At 41.3% G+C, this 18,929-nt stretch overlaps 1 protein-coding gene across 1 annotated transcript in view; it reads left to right on the top strand.

Moving 5' to 3' along the window:
* ADAMTS19 (ADAM metallopeptidase with thrombospondin type 1 motif 19) overlaps positions 1–18,929 on the top strand; it is a 355,301-nt gene that overhangs the window by 157,118 nt on the left and 179,254 nt on the right. Inside the window, exons 8-10 of the mRNA XM_044291002.1 lie at positions 5,266–5,371; positions 11,601–11,741; positions 16,837–16,987. Coding sequence (XP_044146937.1) covers positions 5,266–5,371; positions 11,601–11,741; positions 16,837–16,987 — 398 coding nt within the window. The remainder of the gene's footprint in view (positions 1–5,265; positions 5,372–11,600; positions 11,742–16,836; positions 16,988–18,929) is intronic.

The raw sequence follows: 18,929 nt of genomic DNA, 5'->3' as shown, positions 1-18,929 counted from the left end.
CATAAAAATGAACCAGGCATGGATCCCACAGGACCTGTCCGTCCCTTGTCCAGATTAGACATTAACTACCTCCCCTTAACCATATATTATTGTACTCCAGGGCACTTCCTCATTCAATCCTATTTTTATTTTCATTTTACCATTATATTGCGAGGCTACCCAAAGTTGAATGAACCTCTCCTCTGCCTGTGTGCTAGGCCTAAATATATGCCAATGGACTGTTGCAGTGGTGGCTGACATGAAGCCTGATTCTCTGCTATGACATGCAGACTAATTCTCTGCTGACATGAAGCCAGATTGTCTGTTACGGGACCTCTCTCCTCTGCCTGGGTGCTGGGCCTAAATTTATGACAATGGACTGTTGCAGTGGTGGCTGACGTGAAGCCTGATTCTCTGCTATGACATGCAGACTGATTCTCTGCTGACATGAAGCCAGATTGTCTGTTACGGGACCTCTCTGCTCTGCCTGTGTGCTAGGCCTAAATATATGCCAATGGACTGTTGCAGTGGTGGGTGACGTGAAGCCTCATTCTCTGCTATGACATGCAGACTGATTCTCTGCTGACATGAAGCCAGATCGTCTGTTACGGGACCTCTCTGCTCTGCCTGTGTGCTAGGCCTAAATATATGCCAATGGACTGTTGCAGTGGTGGGTGACGTGAAGCCTCATTCTCTGCTATGACATGCAGACTGATTCTCTGCTGACATGAAGCCAGATTGTCTGTTACGGGACCTCTCTCCTCTGCCTGTGTGCTAGGCCTAAATATATGCCAATGGACTGTTGCAGTGGTGGCTGACGTGAAGCCTCATTCTCTGCTATGACATGCAGACTGATTCTCTGCTGACATGAAGCCAGATCGTCTGTTACGGGACCTCTCTGCTCTGCCTGTGTGCTAGGCCTAAATATATGCCAATGGACTGTTGCAGTGGTGGGTGACGTGAAGCCTCATTCTCTGCTATGACATGCAGACTGATTCTCTGCTGACATGAAGCCAGATTGTCTGTTACGGGACCTCTCTGCTCTGCCTGTGTGCTAGGCCTAAATATATGCCAATGGACTGTTGCAGTGGTGGGTGACGTGAAGCCTCATTCTCTGCTATGACATGCAGACTGATTCTCTGCTGACATGAAGCCAGATTGTCTGTTACGGGACCTCTCTGCTCTGCCTGTGTGCTAGGCCTAAATATATGCCAATGGACTGTTGCAGTGGTGGGTGACGTGAAGCCTCATTCTCTGCTATGACATGCAGACTAATTCTCTGCTGACATGAAGACAGATTCTCTGTTACGGGACCTCCCTCCTCTGCCTGGGTGCTGGGCCTAAATATATGCCAATGGACTGTTGCAGTGGTGGCTGACGTGAAGCCTCATTCTCTGCTATGACATGCAGACTAATTCTCTGCTGACATGAAGACAGATTCTCTGTTACGGGACCTCTCTCCTCTGCCTGTGTGTGTGCTGGGCCTAAATATATGCCAATGGACTGTTGCAGTGGTGGCTGACGTGAAGCCTCATTCTCTGCTATGACATGCAGACTGATTCTCTGCTGACATGAAGCCAGATTCTCTGTTACGGGACCTCTCTCCTCTGCCTGTGTGTGTGCTGGGCCTAAATATATGCCAATGGACTGTTGCAGTGGTGGCTGACGTGAAGCCTCATTCTCTGCTATGACATGCAGACTAATTCTCTGCTGACATGAAGACAGATTCTCTGTTACGGGACCTCCCTCCTCTGCCTGGGTGCTGGGCCTAAATATATGCCAATGGACTGTTGCAGTGGTGGCTGACGTGAAGCCTCATTCTCTGCTATGACATGCAGACTGATTCTCTGCTGACATGAAGACAGATTCTCTGTTACGGGACCTCTCTCCTCTGCCTGTGTGTGTGCTGGGCCTAAATATATGCCAATGGACTGTTGCAGTGGTGGCTGACGTGAAGCCTCATTCTCTGCTATGACATGCAGACTAATTCTCTGCTGACATGAAGACAGATTCTCTGTTACGGGACCTCCCTCCTCTGCCTGGGTGCTGGGCCTAAATATATGCCAATGGACTGTTGCAGTGGTGGCTGACGTGAAGCCTCATTCTCTGCTATGACATGCAGACTGATTCTCTGCTGACACGAAGACAGATTCTCTGTTACGGGACCTCTCTCCTCTGCCTGTGTGTGTGCTGGGCCTAAATATATGCCAATGGACTGTTGCAGTGGTGGCTGACGTGAAGCCTCATTCTCTGCTATGACATGCAGACTAATTCTCTGCTGACATGAAGACAGATTCTCTGTTACGGGACCTCCCTCCTCTGCCTGGGTGCTGGGCCTAAATATATGCCAATGGACTGTTGCAGTGGTGGCTGACGTGAAGCCTCATTCTCTGCTATGACATGCAGACTAATTCTCTGCTGACATGAAGACAGATTCTCTGTTACGGGACCTCTCTCCTCTGCCTGGGTGCCGGGGCCTAAATATCTGAGAATGGACTGTTCCAGTGGTGGGTGACGGGAAGCCAGATTCTCTGCTATGGAACCTCTCTCCAATTGATTTTGGTTAATTTTTATTTATTTAATTTTTATTTTAATTCATTTCCCTATCCACATTTGTTTGCAGGGGATTTACCTACATGTTGCTGCCTTTTGCAGCCCTCTAGCTCTTTCCTGGGCTGTTTTACAGCCTTTTTAGTGCCGAAAAGTTCGGGTCCCCATTGACTTCAATGGGGTTCGGGTTCGGGACGAAGTTCGGATCGGGTTCGGATCCCGAACCCGAACATTTCCGGGATGTTCGGCCGAACTTCTCGAACCCGAACATCCAGGTGTTCGCTCAACTCTAGTTATAACCTTTAAGTAGACCATTAGTGCCACTGCCCCCTTATATAGAGATCAGACATTGGTGGCATAGCCTAATGATATGCCTCAATAGCTGAGCAAAAGGGATGGACACTGTAGGGGGAATTTATCATATTTGGTTTTTTTTACCAGAAAACTGACTTCAAACATCTTGGGGTGAGAGGCCCATGGGAGGGCACATAACAGACTTACTATAATTTATTCCAGAAACTGGCATAAGTTATAGTGCAAATCTACACCAGCTTATGGCTGCCAAAGATTTGCTTTTCTGGTGCACGGACTGCCACGAGATGCGCCCGAGCCTCTTAATAAATTTGCTGCCTCTTACTGCAGTACACTTTTTTTTTATTAAGACTGGCATATATACATACTTATAGAAGCAGAGATGCATATAGATGCCTATTAGCCTTCTTTTAGCTTCTTTTTACACAAAAAAGTATTCCTTTAGCATACATTTAGCTGCTATATGTCAGTAGAGGCAACTAAACAGCATACATTTGAAGAATTTGTTTGGCGCCACTCATTTAATGTGTACGTCGAACATAAACTGATCTTTGATTAAACAAAATAACTCTATATGGGGCCAAAGATCCCCACTAGACATTCTAGGGAATGTTATGTGTATATTACATACAGTACATAAAGCACCCTTATGGATAAAATTAACTTACACATATCTAAATGTTCAAACCGTAGAAACCTTAAATAATTCAATTAGTTACATCTAAATGTATTTTGTCCTGGGAAGCTTTTGATTGCTAATGCAAATGGCCACTGAGTACAGTACATGTGCATAAAATGCTGATGGCCTGTATCATGTTGAACTGTTCCAAAGTTCATGTGGCGTGATGCCTAACTATTTTTATGAAGTGTTCTTGAAGTGTCCTTTTATGTGTGTGCAGTGTGTCTTATCATGAAAAGGACAACCACACATAGACTATTTAAGATCACATAGACTATTTAAGATCTAACAAGGAACAGATCCTGGCTGCCAAAATTAAGATGTACAAAGAACTTGGGAGAAGCCAAACTATATTTGACAAGTTCCTTAAAACACTCTTTGGTGTTATTGCAGGATATGTCTATGATCAACATGTGGTATCTTTTACTTTTGCATGAAACATTTTGTGGTACCACTATCTTGGCCTTAGGGAGGGAGTTCAAGTGTGAGTCTTTAATATTTTAGCAGTAACATTTTAGTACAATATGTGTTTGATTAGCATTGTTTAATTTCGTTTTTAAAAGCAGGTATACATAGGGAATATGTTGTCTTTATCTTCCTAAATAATCATTCCACAATTACAACATGAAAATCTATGTATAATGTTGAATAATTTGGTAGATAAATAGCTTTATGTATCCTGCACGGATATTGTCTTACCATATTTTTCACTTTATAAGACACGCTGGACCATAAGATGCACCTAGGTGAAAGGAAAATAAATATGTGTTTTTCATCAGACCTCAGATCAGACCTCAGATTGGAACCCCAGTGTTAATCAGAGCTCAGATCAGACCCACAATCTTCATCAGACCCCCAAGTCAGATCCCCAATGTTAATCAGACCTCAGATCATACCCACTAATGTTAATCAGACTTCAGATCAAACCCCAAATTTTAACCAGACCTCAGATCATACCCTCAAATGTTAATCAGACCTCAGATCAGACCCCCCAATGTTAATCAGACCTCAGATCAGACCCATCAATGTTAATCAGACCTCAGATCAGACCCCCAATCATCATCAGACCTCAGATCAGACCTCCATTGTTAGACCTCAAATCAGACAAAAAGACCTCCATCATCATCAGACCTCAAATCAGACAAAAAATTAATGAAAAAACGTACCTCTCGGGAGATCCAGCAGAGGTGAACTATGACGTGACATTGCGCAGCATCAGGTCATAATGCACTATGTCCTGCAGTTGTGCGCATTCAGGACACAGCAAAGCGCATTTCTGGCAGAAGACCAGGTAGCAGTGGGTAAAGTCAGCACTAGGGGCTCTGTATTAGCGATCCCCGATCCTCCCCGATCCTATTGTGTACTAATGAGTGTACTAAAGCAAAAAATATTGTATTTTCATTCATGTCTACAGATAAATTCATAATTCTGTAATTTGTGATAGCTGATAACATTGCATTATGCTTGGAGCTCGTATAATTGCATATGGAGTCCCTATTTATTTTTTAGTACTTTTATTTTACTTGCATAGCATCAACATACTCCCCAGCATCTTTTGGCAATTTACGTTCCATGACACCCCAATAACAGGTTACCATTGTTCAGAATTCTAAATCTGCACATACACCACAATCTGTACTGTCTCATACATTAAATACAGTATTAACTTCTGCTATTTTGTAACATCATAATTTGTGCAACTTAAAAATTACAACATTTTTAATGAAGTGATAACATAATTTCAGGCATTGCATATCTTAATGGAATGTGCAGTGACAAAAGAAAGTGCATCATTGCTGAAGATAATGGACTAAACCTTGCCTTTACCATCGCTCATGAGATGGGTCACAAGTAAGTTGTTTATTTATAAATAATTTTCATAACTAATTAGGAAATATTAACATGAATATGTATGTTTTTTTAATAATTGTTAACTTTTTTAAAGTCGTTGTCAGCAAAAAAAAACTAAGTTCTGCATTTTTTTTATAACATGTCCTTTTTAGATATAAGTAGTATTGAATTAATAGGGCATGTTTAGCGCTGTAAATAAAACCCAAGACTTATTGGCACTAGGGTTTCTGTAGGACGCTTTGTAAAATTATGTTTATAAAGTCTATTGTGTACCCTTTAACTTCTTAAAGGGGTTATCCCATGATAAATATTCTGCAGTGTTCAAACCATCACCTTTATCTGAATATGTTTGCAATTATATGTAATAAAGTTTAGTACAGCCATTGAGTTATTCAATTAAGTCAATCTGTATAACTCCACCTGCTGTTTGTTATTTTTCTAATTTCTGTGTCCACCTCAATGAGGTGGATGCACATGCTCAGTTACATCCTTCAACTGCACCAGCTGCAGCAGAAAGGACACATCCCCTGAGATATCACACGCCCCCTGAACTGCCAGGTTGAAATAAATTTAAAAGAGCAATTGCAACAATGAATGGGGAGATTTCTGTATTCATTTGTGGTACAGGGTTGGTTGTAGGGTTGTAACAAATAGATTGTCATGTACTAAATGATGATTGACTTTCATTTTTTATATTATTCATGGGATAACCCCTTTAAAGACTATTTTGAATCTTAAAGTTAATTTCCTATAAGCGAGTATTTTGTGTAGATGTGATCCTTGCATCCAGACTGAGCACTTTAACATTGTTTTCCCCTGACCATCTGTCCGTTCAGGAAAATCACTGTATGTTCTATCTTCAACAATTTTTCATGCAGGATTGGTCCATTCAAGTCAATAGGTCAGTGAAAAAAAACTAAAAAAAACAATGGCACTTGGATGGCATTCGGATGGTTACTAGGAGATGCTAAGTCTTATTCTTTTTTAAGTTTTTCTTCAAACTTATACTTTTTTATGTTTTACTGATACAGTAAGACACTATTGTATCAGGTTATCACTAGCACATTTTTTTGGGTTTGATAAATATATCTCTGGAATAATCAGGTGAAATATGAACTCTTGCTTTTACTCAGACAAAATCATGGAACAATAGAAAGGCTATCAATTAGGGAACTGAACCATTTCAGATTGTACATTTATATCTACATTTTATTTTTTTATGTATATATTTTATAAGTTCTTTTTATATGAAATCTTATATTATATAAATCAGGATTGATGCAATTTTTGATTATTTATTATGGGTGATGAATTATTCTATCAAGGGTACCTAAATTATCAGTTTCATCTGTATTGAATTTATTTTTAATTAAATATATTTAGTTTTTTAATGCAGCTCCAAATTATAGAGTGCGTGTTAACTATTAACTATTTACAAATATATATTCAGGATAGGTCAGAAATATGAGATTGATGGGGGCCCGACTCCCAGCTTAATAAGCACAGTGCCGTGCATTGCAGGTCAGATCGATTTACTTGAGTGGGCTGAGCTGCGCCTAGGCCATATGACCAATGGTCTTGAAGAGCTGTCTCCAGAGCTTTGGTGTTTTTTTTTCTCTACGAAGGCCAATTTGATTACACCTGATATATTCGTACAAGTTTTGTTGATATGAGGTGATAAATAACTCAATGTAGTGTCTCGTATTGTAAGACAGAAAGCTGAAAGCCATTTTGGCAGACTTCTGCTAGACACATTGTGAAGAGTTCATCTTTGAAACTCCATTAATATTGGCACCAACTTTTTTGCTAGATGATCACATTCACAACAAATTCTGGCAGCAGTTTTCTTACAAAGTTTTTATAAGATAAAAATATTTTTTGTTGACTTGACAACCATGTGCTCGACTTTCAATGAGTTTATTTGTCCATGGCTCTCTGTAGGAAAAACTAAGTAATGAAATTGTGTATTTATTTTTGAGGTCCAAGTCTCCAGTGATACACAATTATGTGAGATTGGGCAATTTGTCAAGTCATTCGTGTTATTCAGGTTGTAGACTTAGCTGGTCTGAAAAGAGAAAGGAAAAGGTCCTGGTGTACAGTATGTGTCACATGTAACTATAGGGCTCCAATTACATGATGGAGGCCAAACGAATGTTCCTTGGTATACATTGGTGTACCTTTATAACTATTAAAAAGCCTAGTCAGCTATGCTGTTCTATGCAGAAAATAAGTATACCTTGTGGTATACTGTATTTTTTTTCACAATGGGAGTCAATATTAGGTATTTGCCTTGCTAATCCTATACAGTGGCATACATTGGAAGATTCTGCTGGAAGTATCCATTGGGCAATACTTTTCATTTATGCATTGCCTACCTAAACAACAGAGCTGCATGTATCATTCATTTGTGTGTGCTGAAAGAATCGAAGGAGAGCAGCTCACACAGATTTTGAGGAAAGTACACACAAGGCAGTTTGCAGGGAAAAAGCCAGCAGCATCCTCGACACACAGATCCAACGTGTATTACTGATACGAGTGAATTTATTAAAAATAAGATTTGGCTGCTTGGCTGATTTTCACAAAGAAATTACTTCATCATGAAGTGCATTGCTTTGTATGTAACTGACGCAATGATGGGAAATGGCCATTGCACCCCCCGCCATTGAACCCCACAGAAGCCGCGTTCATCACTGATAAGCATTGCCAGTTTGGGGCTGAAATTTATCCCTGCCATTTAAAAACAGACAGGCCCACTTACTGTGTGATGAATGTGAAATATATCTGTACTCTTCAGTACTAGTGGCATATTTAGATGGATATTACATTCAGCCCTACCAAACATACTGGAGTATACAAAATTACATACTTTTTACATCCAGTGACATTACCCCTCATTATGCAAGTTCTCATTCTACATTTTCTTTGGCCCAGACTGTCATGAAGACTTCTTTCAGCCATGACATGTCTCTGCAAAGTTTACTATACAGACATGTTAGGTTCTTCACTTTTTCATCATTCTCCCCATCTCAGTGTCCCAACAGTGTTATCCTGCTGCAACCTCCAATTCTGTGCCTGTTGTGCTCCCCAATGCCCCAAATACCATACTGGAGAAATAACAGTACCATACAGATTGCCCCCCACATACTAATAGTCCCCACAGTAACAATACTCCCCATTAGTGTTCCCATTATTTGTGTCCTCCAAATAGTTCCCAAAAATAATAATGGCCCGCACAGTACACCCAGTAGTAATAGTGCCCTCAGTAGTGAAAAGACTTCTCAAATTGCCCCCAGCATTAATAAGGCCCCATAAAGTGCAACTATTAGTAATAATGCCCCCTTAAGTCCGTTCCCTTATAGTAAAATGGTCCCCTAAAGTTCCCAAGTAGTTATAGGGCTCTAAAAGTTTCCCAGTATTAATAAGGCCCCCTGTAGTGCCCCCAGTAGTAATAAGGCCCCTCTATAGTTCCCCCAATAGTTATATTGCTCTCTTAAGTGCCCCAGTGGTTAGTTTGTAGTGCCCCCAATAGTAATAATATTGCCCTGTAGAGCCCACAATAGTTATAATGCCCTCTATAGTGTCCCAGTAGATATAATGCTACCCTGTAGTTACCCTACTAGTTATAATGTCCCCATATAGTCCCCCCAGTTGTTCCCCTGTAGTACCCCCAGTAGTTATAATGCACCCTATATTGTCAAAGTACTTATAATGCCCTTGTACTTATAACAGCCCCCTACCGTGCTGACCACCCAGAAATATGTTCTCCCAAAGTGACAGAAAAAAATACTCACCTAAGTCCCGCTCCATGATTCCTTCTGCAAAGCAAGCTGCAGTTCTGTTGTCGCGATGCCATCATCGTGCCACCTAAGACCCTTCGCAGATGGTTGAAATGATGTCATTGCTTCATGACTGTCTGTGCTGACTCACAGGCTTCTGGCCTAGTGTCCTGTAGCCTATGAGAGTAATTTATCATGGGACATTAGCTCCTGTTCAATGCTGCATTATTGAACTATATATATATATATATATATATATATACAGTACAGACCAAAAGTTTGGACACACCTTCTCATTCTAAGAGTTTTCTTTATTTTCATGACTATGAAAATTGTAGATTCACACTGAAGGCATCAAAACTATGAATTAACACATGTGGAATTATATACATAACAAACAAGGGTGAAACAACTGAAAATGTCATATTCTAGGTTCTTCAAAGTAGCCACCTTTTGCTTTGATTACTGCTTTGCACACTCTTGGCATTCTCTTGATGAGCTTCAAGAGGTAGTCACCTGAAATGGTCTTCCAACAGTCTTGAAGGAGTTCCCAGAGATGCTTAGCACTTGTTGGCCCTTTTGCCTTCCCTCTGCGGTCCAGCTCACCCCAAACCATCTCGATTGGGTTCAGGTCCGGTGACTGTGGAGGCCAGGTCATCTGGCGCAGCACCCCATCACTCTGCTTCATGGTCAAATACCCCTTACACAGCCTGGAGGTGTGTTTGGGGTCATTGTCCTGTTAAAAAATAAATGATGGTCCAACTAAACGCAAACCGGATGGAATAGCATGCTGCTGCAAGATGCTGTGGTAGCCATGCTGGTTCAGTATGCCTTCAATTTTGAATAAATCCCCAACAGTGTAACCAGCAAAGCACCCCCACACCATCACACCTCCTCCATGCTTCACGGTGGGAACCAGGCATGTAGAGTCCATTCGTTCACCTTTTCTGCGTCGCACAAAGACACGGTGGTTGGAACCAAAGATCTCAAATTTGGACTCATCCGACCAAAGCACAGATTTCCACTGGTCTAATGTCCATTCCTTGTGTTCTTTAGCCCAAACAAGTCTCTTCTGCTTGTTGCCTGTCCTTAGCAGTGGTTTGCTAGCAGATATTCTACCATGAAGGCCTGATTCACACAGTCTCCTCTTAACAGTTGTTCTAGAGATGTGTCTGCTGCTAGAACTCTGTGTGGCATTGACCTGGTCTCTAATCTGAGCTGCTGTTAACCTGCGATTTCTGATGCTGGTGACTCAGATGAACTTATCCTCTGCAGCAGAGGTGACTCTTGGTCTTCCTTTCCTGGGGCGGTCCACATGTGAGCCAGTTTCTTTGTAGCGCTTGATGGTTTTTGTGACTGCACTTGGGGACACTTTCAAAGTTTTCCCAATTTTTCGGACTGACTGACCTTAATTTCTTAAAGTAATGATGGCCACTCATTTTTCTTTACTTAGCTGCTTTTTTCTTGCCATAATACAAATTCTAACAGTCTATTCAGTAGGACTATCAGCTGTGTATCCACCTGACTTCTCCACAACGCAACTGATGGTCCCAACCCCATTTATAAGGCAAGAAATCCCACTTATTACACCTGACAGGGCACACCTGTGAAGTGAAAACCATTTCAGGTGACTACCTCTTGAAGCTCATCAAGAGAATGCCAAGAGTGTGCAAAGCAGTAATCAAAGCAAAAGGTGGCTACTTTGAAGAACCTAGAATATTACATATTTTCAGTTGTTTCACACTTTTTTATGTATATAATTCCACATGTGTTAATTCATAGTTTTGATGCCTTCAGTGTGAATCTACAATTTTCATAGTCATGAAAATAAAGAAAACTCTTAGAATGAGAAGGTGTGTTCAAACTTTTGGTCTGTACTGTATATACTATACTGTATTGATGGAAGCACTCATTGCTTCTGACAGCGGCCACCAGGTGCCGACCTCCCCCCCATAGCACGCCACTGGTAAAGTGCCTTCCTAGCAAAGCTCTAACTGAGCATTGCTAAGTAGAGTCTGTCTTCAGTCTTCAGTTCTACTGAGCACTGAAGATGCCTATGTGTAACATACAGAGGCTTCCAGCTTGCTTCTTTTCACTACTCCAGACCCTGACTATGTACAAGTGCCCCAACTATCACTGCCCATCATCCTGCCTATCAGACTTTTACACACGCTGAAAACAGACTCTCTTAGCAACACTCGGTTAGAGCTTTGCTAAGGAGACTCTTTATACCATGTTTTCTAGGACAAAGAAAAATCTTTTCCTAATAAGATATATTACAAAATCTCTGTCCCTACACTATATTAAAATAAACTACATTTACTTTAACTTTTCCAGCGCTTATCTTGTATAAAATACTTTATAGAGGCCCACATCTAATAACCATAAAGAAGAAAGGTCTGGTTTTGTATTCATTTTTCAATTTTCTTTTTTCTTGCATATTATGAAATCAGCATGGGTATAAACCATGACAATGATCACCCGTCCTGTGCAGATGGTCTTCATATTATGTCAGGAGAATGGATCAAGGGGCAGAATCTTGGCGATGTTTCATGGTCCAGATGTAGCCGAGAAGACCTTGAAAAATTCCTTAGGTAATTACTTTTTTTTCATGAACTTATTATGAAACATTGTGTGGTATGCTGCGGTCGAAAGGCTGTCCATTTACTGAGAAATGTTATTATAGAGTCAGAGTAATGAGTAATGTAACTGACTGTGTCATAAAAACATATAATTAATTATCTCAGCACAGTGCATATGAAATATAACATTAGTAATTGTAAGACTATTACCTATTAGGTGTCCTTCACGCATTATTAGATTGCCTTATACTGTACAATCTAAAACAAATGGCAAACTAATAAGTCACGACAACACAAATGACTTAGAAAACCATTTTATTTCCAGTCGCCAGTTACATACTACACTAAAAACTACTATGAGCAGCAAAAATATCAATACTGTGCAAATATTTGCTAATTGTAATACAGAATATTTCATGTTGTTTATACACTGAACAAAAATATAAATGCAACACTTTCGGTTTTGCTCCCATTTTGCACGAGCTGAATGCAAAGATCTGAAACATTTTCTACATCCATAAAAGAAGACCCATTACTCTCAAATATTGTTCACAACTCTGTCTAAATCTGTGTTAGTGAGCACTTCTCCTTTGCCGAGATAATCCATCCCACCTCACAGGTGTGGCATATCAAGGTGCTGATTAGACAGCATGAAAATTGCACAGGTGTGCCTTAGACTACCCACAGTAAAAGGCCACTCTGAAATGTGCAATTTCATCACATAGCACAATGCCACAGATGTTGCAACATTTGAGGGAGCGTGCAATTGGCATGCTGACTGAAGGAATGTCTACCAGAGCTGTTGCCCGTGCAATGAATGTTCATTTCTCTACCATAAGCAGTCTCCACCAAAGCTGATTCAGAGAATTTGGCAGTACATCCAACCGGCTTCACAACCGCAGACCACGTGTAACCACACCAGCCTAGGACCTCTCCATCCAGCATGTTCACCTCCATGATCATCTGAGATCAGCCACCCGGACAGCTGGAGCAACAATCGGTTTGCATAACCAAAGAATTTCTGCACAAACTGTCATAAACCATCTCAGGGAAGCTAGATGAGCATCGTCCTCATCGGGGTCTGGACCTGACTGCAGTTTGTCGTCATAACCGACTTGAGTGGGCAAATGCTCACATTCAATGGCGTCTGGCACGTTGGAGAGGCGTTCTGTTCATGAATGAATCACGTTTTTCACTGTTCAGGGCAGATGGCAGACAGCGTGTGTGGTGTCGTGTGGGTGAGCGGTTTGCTGATGTCAACTTTGTGGATCGAGTTGCCCATGGTGGCGGTGGGGTTATGGTATCAGCAGGTGTATGTTATGAACAATGAACACAGGTGCATTTTATTTATGGCATTTTGAATGCAAAGAGATACCGTGATGAGATCCTGAGGCCCATTGTTGTGCCATTCATCCACTACCATCACCTCATGTTGCAGTATGATAATGCACAGCCCCATATTGCAAGGATCTGTACACAATTCCTGGAAGCTGAAAAAAATCCCAGTTCTTGCATGGCCAGCATACTCACAGGACATGTCACCCATTGAGCATGTTTGGGATGCTCTGGATCGGCATATATGACAGAGTGTTCCAGTTCCTGCCAATATTCTGCAACTTTGTACAGCTATTAAAGAGGAGGGGACCAACATTCAACAACCTGATCAACGCTATGCGACGAGATGTGTTGCACTGCATGAGGCAAATGGTGACCACACCAGATACTGACTGGTTTTCTGACCCCCCCCCAGTAAGGCAAAACTGTGCACATTTCAGAGTGGTCTTTTATTGTGGGCAGTCTAAGGCACACCTGTGCAATATTCATGCTGTCTAATCAGCACCTTGATATGCCACACCTGAGGTGTGTGAGGTGGGATGGATTATCTTGGCAAAGGAGAAGTGCTCACTAGCACAGATTTAGACTAGCACAGATTTTAGATTTGTGAACAATATTTGAGAGTAATGGGTCTTTTGTGTATGTAGAAAATGTTTCAGATCTTTGAGTTCAGCTCATGCAAAATGGGAGCAAAACCGAAAGTGTTGCGTTTGTTTTTGTTCAGTGAATATTTGGGTGTCCGTATCAAAAACATAAGAAAAGTCCTGGCGCTGGCTCCCTGCTCCTTCACTCCCTGGCCTTGGGTGCTCCACTGCATTCCCAGATGTAAACTGCTGCAGCCAATCGTAACCACTTTACATGATACAAGAGGAGCAGGTCACCACAGCGGGAAGTGATTAGCTGCAGCTGTGTCAAAACAGCTGGGGAGTGAAGGAGTGCAGAGCCAGTGCTGGGAAGCAGGTTAACTATGCTTCCCTTCGCAGGTGTGCCCAAGAGGAGTGGAATTTCCAACTACCCCTGCCCCCACCCCAAGATGCACAACCTCTATTAAGACTTTATCACAGGATATATAATAGTGCTGCCCTTATGTGTCCTATGTTGAGTGCCTACTTAGAGGCACTATATGGTATAGTGCCAAAATAACAGTGCCATGCGTTGGCCAGAACATTTGCCTAAATAATACTGATACAATACAGTGCTCAAAAATACCCATAGTAACAAATTCCATAGATAAAGTTATTTAATAACAATGTTATACAATGTGTGACACAGTGAGGGGTTGTGTCTGTCAAGGCAGGTATTTTCCTCCCTGCATGTGCGACTGGGCTGGTTTCCAGCCAGGTGAGGTAAAATACCAGGGTTTTGGCAGCACCTGGCTGTCCTTAAATAGGCAGCTGGGCTCAGCAGAGATGTCTCTGTTTTTGGGATCTGAGGCTTTGTGCCAGATTGGAGGGCTGAGAGCTGCATGCTGGGGAAACAGGCCCCTTAAAGCCTGCTGTGGACTACTGGAGGCAGAACTGCCAGCAAGGTAACTTGTGTTATATGAACTTTCCATTGTGTGTGAATTAACACCAAGACTGTAAAGTTACGTGCTGTTTTGTGCAATTGCCTCAAGTGTGAATAAACACTGATGTTTTGAGTTAAGAACTTGTATTTTGCCTCTGTACTGCGCCCGCTTACCCTATCTACCAGTAGTGTTGAGCGCGAATATTCGAATAGCAAATTTTTAGAATTCGCAAATATTTAGAATATAGTGCTATATATTTGTTTTATCGAATATTCAGCATTTTTTTTCCATCTGAACACATGATTCCTCTCTGCTTCTTGCTTGTGGGCCAATGAGAAGGAATCAATGTCAAGTTCACAACAATAAGTGCACCAACCAGTAATCTGTAGTCAGACCTGCTAAAATGTAAAGTTGCACATAGTGCGAAACAATATTCTAATCACTGCCGATTAGCGCTATTGCGAATATTTTGGAGCACTTGACTCTATCTGCATATAAAGCTATTGTAATGTTCTGCCGTGCCAACCATTTTCTCCAGTCTCAGTAGAAACTCATGAAACTTCTAGCAGCTTGAAAAATGTACCCAAAGTGACCCACGCCTGTATTTTGCCTTACGAATTCGCATTATGCGATTTTTACATTGCCAATATTTCGCATTACATAAAATAATCCCGAATTCTCGAATTTGCGAATATATGACAAATATTCTACAAAATATTCATGAAATGTCGCAAATTCGAATATAGCCCCTGCCGCTCATCACTATCTACCAGAGCAAAACCCCACAAATGTTTAACTATAGCTACTATACAACTATTAACATATGTGGTGCTCAAAGGCCTGAAATGCCAGGCCATCTATTGTCGAATAATATTCATGGTGGTCAAAAGCTTTAAAGGGGTTATGCCACAAATAATGAAAAAAGGCTGGAAGCTCAAAGGGTGTGCCCTTTCTGCTACACCTCTCTCCCTCTCCCCCTCTCTCTCTCTTTGCTCAGGGGGCATGTCCTTACCCAGGGGTTGTGTCATAGATCTTTTTTTGTAACTGTCACAGCTTCTAACAATAGATAGAGCTGGGGGCAATTGAAGGCTGGAACTGAACATGTGCCATCACGTGTGGATTACACATGTTACTTTATGGATTAAACACGACGTGGTGCCATTATAGTGAAGTAAGGAGAATATCTCACAACTGGAGCATTTTTTTAACAGAAGGTAAATTACAAAGCTAACTAAGTTTTCCATGCTGAATTTAATGGTAGCACAACTCTTCCAAACTTAAGGGCATCTGTGGCATTTCATACAGCAGGAATGGGGCACTTCCAAGGCATATTTGATAAAGGATATAAACCTTAGTAGATAGATAGATAGATAGATAGAGAGAGAGAATTAGACACTCTTGGTTTTCAGCGGCTATCCCTATGTCGGCTGCTATGTCCTGAGGATACAGATGCAGTTGAATACAATTGTAAAACAGGGAGCCTCAGCATTCAGCTGCCTGCTCAGTTCTCCACCATTCAATCACCCACGCTTTGACTCCCAGGCTAGAGCATTGCAGTGACATCATTAATCGGGGGAAGAGAGACTTGGTAAGTATGTTTTTTTAATTTATTTTTTTATTTGTTGAAACTACAGGGGTATCACTCTTGTGAGAGAGTCACTGAGGTGGCAACACTATTATTAGGGGGACTAAAGGGACAACGTTATTGTGAAGGCACTAAAGGGGCAACACTATTGTGAAAAGGCACTATGGGGACAGCACTATTGTAAGGGGATGCTAAGAAAGCACACCATAGTGAGAGGGCCCTCAGGGGGCATATCTACTGTGCTTTAGCATTAAGGAGTCATAAATAAGCTCATGGCTTTCCCCACTCACCTGCTGCTGATTCATATGGAAGAAAAATCTGTCAATCAGAGGCAGGTGGTTGGGGAGAGGTTGGCACAAAGGAAGCATACACACTGTGTGGGGGCACTATTACAGTGTGTCTGTCACACAAAGAGGACACTTAAAGTATGCAGAGGCAGAAAGGATTGGTTGTGTATGGGTGGGAATCGTGGGATTAGAAGTGAGACTTCACACATAAATCTTGCTGTGGTGTGCAAACTTTGTTTCTCTTTCCTTTCTTTAAAAATTGGTAGGTATGGATTCATCTTGTAGACCTGGAACTAACCCTAGAAACCTGCAAGAGCTGTCCAATGTTTATAGCAGTTTAGGCATAAGCACGTCTTTTTGTTCCACATATTAAAACTCTGTGTATCTTGCCAGGTCAAAAGCCAGTAACTGTTTGCTGCAGACAAATCCCCAAAGCATCAGCTCTGTGATTATTCCCTCCAAGCTGCCAGGCATGACGTATACAGCAGATGAACAATGTCAGATTTTGTTTGGACCTACAGCTTCTTTTTGTCAAGAAATGCAGGTACAGTACATAAAAATGTCTGTAAAGATTGTTGTATAAAACATATGCTGAATAATCATCTACTCAAGGAATAAGAAAGCCACTCTGAAATTAGCTTGAGTTTTTTTTTTATCGTATCAATGCTATGTTTGTCGTTTTTAAGAAAAACCAGACCAACATTTGAAGATTACTAAAAATGCTGGTTATAACTAAGAATACCCAGAGAATACTCTAAAGGGAGTTTCCCATAATTGACATTTAATTAGTTATCCACAAAATTGATGATCATGGAGGCCCCATCACTGGGGCCTCCACCACTCATGAGAACATATGTCAGATGCCCATGATTCCTCCTTGCTGTATGAACACAGTGAGAAGGACTTTGAGTGGAGCAGCGTTTTGATCATGTGCCCTGCTGGTCCATACAGAGTGTATGGGAATAATGAAGATAGCCACAGTGAGTAGGAATAGGGGACATGGGACCCTTGTTCTTGTGATCAGTGGGGGTACTAGCAGAGGCATACAGAGAAATCATGATGCCCCATGTCAAAGGACAGGATTGTTTCCTCCCCTCTCCCCTAAATGGCTATATATTCCATTAATATTCCATTGGCCAGATATTGATTTGATTTAGATTTCTCTTTTGTTCATTCACTTTGCATTTTGTTAATTGATAACAATACATAAATAACAGTTTTTATTTGGCAGCAGTTATAGGCAGTGGGTGTGGAACCTACCTCTTGGAATAGTCCTGTGTGGTTAGTAGATGACCCACAAGAGTCAGAGACACCAAGTCTGACAATACTCATAGTCAGGAAACAGGCTAAGGTCAAAGCAGGCAGAGTTCATGCAAATCTGCAAAACTAGTCCAAGGTCAGAGCGGTCAGTGAAAGGGAATCTTTCAGCTTCAAAGCACCCCCAAAACTAGAGTAAGTGTTGTATAGTGTAATGGTTGTATAATTTGTATCCTCATACTCACTTGCATTCCGATGCTGTGCCCCCACAAACCATCATTAAAATGCATTGAGAAGTATCCTTTTTGAGTCCTCTCAATGTACTTTACTGCTAGTTGGTCAGAGCATAGTGTCGGAATGCAAATGAGTACAGATGCCTCACTGACCACACTTGGTGTGTACAGCGTTGGCTGTCTGCGCATGCGTGGGTCTGATAAGGTGATGGCTTATTAGCACATTAATAGAGGGGATATTAAATAATAGATAATAGTAAATAATACTAAATAATGGATGACAAGAAGGGTTTATAGTCAATGAAGCCCATTGATTTGACATATAACGATCACCACAATGTTCATCCAGCCTCCTAGAGGCCCTTTCATCATTGTCAGTGGACAAAGAGTGCCCCCTGTGGTGGTGCAGCCAAACAGCAGCATCATCTCATAATCATAATCATAATGTCCCTGATGGCTGCATCAACTCCTTTGGGGCTAGTTTACATTATCATGGCAACGTAAAGTAAAAGTCATGAGGTGGGGTAATCTACCTATAGTAAATCAATTTTCTACTGGTATAGCAAAGAGGATGGCAACTATTTCAGTTGTTGTGGCAATACTTGTAGGGAGTTGAAGAAAGCCCACCCCATTTGAAGGTGTCTACATCACATTTTGACTTATAAATAATAATAGTAAATCAACAAAAAGAAATAAGAAAAACGGTATAGGTATAGGTAATATCTGAAAATAGATAAGTGAACCTATGAGAATCATAATCACACACATGTCACTTCACCTAGAGCTAGATGTATTACATGGATACAACAGTAGCATAAAGAGTATAAGCAGGATTCTCTATCAGGTGATCTGACATGTTCCCAGATTGAATTCTATGTTGAGACCATTCAGTTTAAGCATCTGTAATCTATGAATGCACTGCAGTTCCCTACGTTGTAGCATTCGTTCTCTGTTTCCTCCACGTTTAAGTGGTGGAACATGGTCAATAATCATGTA

Source organism: Bufo gargarizans, chromosome 1 (genome assembly GCF_014858855.1).
Source record: "Bufo gargarizans isolate SCDJY-AF-19 chromosome 1, ASM1485885v1, whole genome shotgun sequence".
Taxonomy (NCBI): domain Eukaryota; kingdom Metazoa; phylum Chordata; class Amphibia; order Anura; family Bufonidae; genus Bufo; species Bufo gargarizans.
The sequence above is the reverse complement of the archived record's forward strand: the minus strand, read 5'-3'. Positions and strand labels throughout refer to the sequence as shown.